Source organism: Octodon degus, unplaced genomic scaffold, assembly GCF_000260255.1.
Source record: "Octodon degus isolate 3935 unplaced genomic scaffold, OctDeg1.0 scaffold00011, whole genome shotgun sequence".
NCBI lineage: Eukaryota > Metazoa > Chordata > Mammalia > Rodentia > Octodontidae > Octodon > Octodon degus.
This window is the reverse complement of record NW_004524587.1, coordinates 9,369,806-9,373,122: the sequence shown is the minus strand read 5'-3', so window position 1 is coordinate 9,373,122 and position 3,317 is coordinate 9,369,806. Positions and strand designations below refer to the sequence as shown.

Sequence of the window (3,317 nt, the reverse complement as noted above, 5' to 3'; positions counted from 1 at the left end):
GGCATGTGGTGCTGGGGGATTGAACCGTGGTCCTTGTGCTTTGCTAAGCTTGTTCTAAGTAGGTGCTTTAGACCACTGAGCCATCTCACCAGCCCTTTTTTTTTTTTAAGAGTAAGAAAATTTATTGGAGAAAAAGAATGGGGACTAGTAATAGCTCTGAGAGATGGTGGGGTGTGGTCCTGAATACCCCCCCTTGGTGTTTCTATGTCTTAAATTGTCTTATGTTTTTTTTTTTTTGGAACTGGGGATTGAACTCAGGCCTTTTCACTTGCCAGGCAAGTGCTTATCCTACCGAGCTATCTGTCCGGCCTATATTTGTTTGAGTTGGTACAGGGAATGGAAAACCAAAGCCTCATGTATGCTTTATCACTGAATTACAACCCCAGGCTTTCCTCTTTACTTTAAAATTTTCAGATAGGGTCCTGTTATATTGTTTAGGCTGGCCTTAAACATTTGGTCCTTCTGTCTCAGTCTCCTGAGTAGCTGGAATTAGAGATGTATACCACTGTACCTGGCATTATATTGCTTAATTTAATAATTAACCTTTTTTGTTTGTTGCTTTTCAAGAAATTTACGTAGTGGAGAGGTTTGCATGTAGTAAGTTTGCTGAAGCTTAGCAAGCTTTGCTTAATTTAGCTAAACTGGATTTATCAAGTCTGAATTTATCAGTCAAAAGTTTATGTGGGAAGTTGTTGAATGGTTTTAGCAGCAAAAAATATGAACATCTCTATTTAATAACTTTTCATTTGCAGAGGATGCCAGCCCCCATCAGATTGCGGGAGCTGATCCGAACCATCCGGACAGCCCGAACCCAAGCTGAAGAACGAGAAATGATCCAGAAAGAATGTGCTGCAATCCGGTCATCATTTAGAGAAGAAGATAATACATACCGGTGTCGGAATGTGGCAAAATTACTATATATGCATATGCTGGGCTACCCTGCTCACTTTGGACAGGTAGGCTGGGCTGAGACTATATGTAGCAAGGATGCTGTTCTTTGAATAACATTGTAGCTCAGAAGATGTTAGTCTTTTCCTAACAGGGAGGGACATATACTTCATATTTTTGTAGTTTGTATTTTGGTAGTTGTGGCTCTAAGGCCATGATTGAGAGGGCAGCCTGCAGACTTGGAAAGGCATGATACTGCCGTCAGTTATCCTTTCCAGTGAGTCTCTATATGGATCACAGAGTGTTTGATGGTAGAAGTTTCTAAGATTAACCAGGATTAATTTGTAGATTATGGTTGTTCTGTGAGAATACTAGGAGTTTGCAAGAACTATTTGCCAAATGTTTTCTTGCTTGCTCAGCGCATAGTATTTTATTGAAAACTAATGACAGGTGTTTCTAAGGTAAAGAAATTAAGTGGTTGCCATGTAGTAGTAGCATCTGCTTTGTCCTAATTACCTCATTCCGTAATTGCTGTAACTTCTGTGCAGTGCACATCTGCCTGCTAATTCTGTCCCTCCCACAAATGTGTATGTATATATATATATTTGTGAGTGTTCATGTGATATGCTTTTTCATTATCTACTGAAATATATTTCAGCATTCTAATGTGTATATATGTATTCAGATGTGTGTGTATATATCTGCTGTACCGTATTGTGTATAAGAGCATCCTTTCCATCAGTGTAATATTGTATAGCACTCTACTTCTTTAAATTCTCTAAAGCTGTAGCATGTATTTCATAGAAATGTTATACATTTTTGGAGAAATATATTCATAAGTTCTTTAGAGCTCCTGTTCCTATCACAAATAGTATCTCTAAGAATTTTAGTCATTATAAAAAGAATTTTAGTAATTGTAGACACAGAAATATAATTGATTTTTAAAATATATCTAATGACTATTGCATATGAATGTCTATAGATCCCATTGTTTGCACATAGTAAATGCTGTTGTCTTCAAACAGTAGCAGTTTGTTTTTCTTTTTCATCTTTACACATTTTATTTTTTTACTCTGCAGATATTGAAAAAGGACTAAAAAGCAGTTGATAGTAATTATTCTTTTTTTAAAAAAAATGTATTTGGTACAGGGTCTCACTACATAGTTTGGACTCGTAGTGATCCTCCTGTTTTCAGCCTCCCCAGCACTGGGATTACAGGTGGCAGCTGCTCAGCACACCTGGGGGCGGGGCTGGTGCTGCGGGCAGTATCGGGGATCGAAGGATTGAACCCCGACCTTTGCACTTGCCTAAGCAGGTACTTAGTCTGCTGAGCTATCTTGCTGGCCCTATCCTTGTCTTATTATAGCCTTAAATGCTGCACATATTCTGATTAGATATGGTGATTCAGGTGTTAGGTAGATATTCTACCTGCACAAAGATAATTTTTCATTATCAACTGAAATAATCATGACATTTCAGTATTTTAATGCTATATTTTCCTTTTCATGTTAGAAGTAAACCTTACTTGGTCATGATTTTTTTTCTTTATGTATGTTGTTATATTTGCCCACTGTTTTAACTTGTATATTATCTTTACGAAAGTACTTAAGCTTGTCCTACCAGACTGTGGTCTGTAAATACCATCTCACTTTAAAAGGGCCAGGACCCATTAGAATGCAGACAGATCCAAGATAAGAAATGTAAAAAATAAGCTTGAACCATTTGATTATGCCAGACAGCAAGAAAGATTACAGAAGTCATGATGATGCCTGTAATCCTAGCACTGTGGAGACTGAGACAGGTTTACTACGGCTCTGAGCTGCATAGTCAGACCCTGTAACCAAATACATAAATAAAGTAAAATAAATATGATAAAATGTTAAAATTTGATAAAGCTGATTGGTGGCTTGGTGGTATATAATTATTTTGTATTTTGAGTGAAATATTTCACAGTAAGTTTTCTCAAGAACAAAGAAGTGTAATTCAATAAGAGTATTAGGCGTATTTTTAAAAGTTCTTTTCCTTTCTAGAAGGAAGAAAAAAATGAATTCTCATCAGTGTAGATTTTATATTACCTGGCTACATAGTGATAAGTTATAAAAAGTTTTTTTTTAAAGTTCATTTGAATGAAGAAGACAGTTATTTCCAAATAATTAAGGTGAATAAAAGTAGCTTTTAAAAAGACCTAACCGGGGGCCGGAGAGATAGCCCAGTGGAATAAGCGCTTCCCTGGCAAGCGCAAAGGCCTGAGTTCAATTCCTGGTTCCACCAAAAAAAAAAAGGTGGGGGGGGCTGGTGAGATGGCTCAGTGGTCTAAAGCACCTACTTGCAACAAGCTTAGCAAAGCACAGGGACTGCGGTTCAATCCCCCAGCACCACATGCCAGCCAGCCCTGCTCCCTGGTGGGCTGAGCTGGCCACACACACACA

At 37.8% G+C, this 3,317-nt stretch overlaps 1 protein-coding gene across 2 annotated transcripts in view; it reads left to right on the top strand.

Annotated features, from left to right (window-relative positions):
- Positions 1-3,317, top strand: part of Ap1g1 (adaptor related protein complex 1 gamma 1 subunit) — a 115,018-nt gene that overhangs the window by 38,497 nt on the left and 73,204 nt on the right. For both annotated transcript variants that reach the window (XM_004625802.3, XM_004625803.3), the window contains exon 2: positions 753-956. In XM_004625802.3, the coding sequence (XP_004625859.1) occupies positions 756-956 (201 nt within the window). In that variant the 5' untranslated portion in view covers positions 753-755. The remainder of the gene's footprint in view (positions 1-752; positions 957-3,317) is intronic.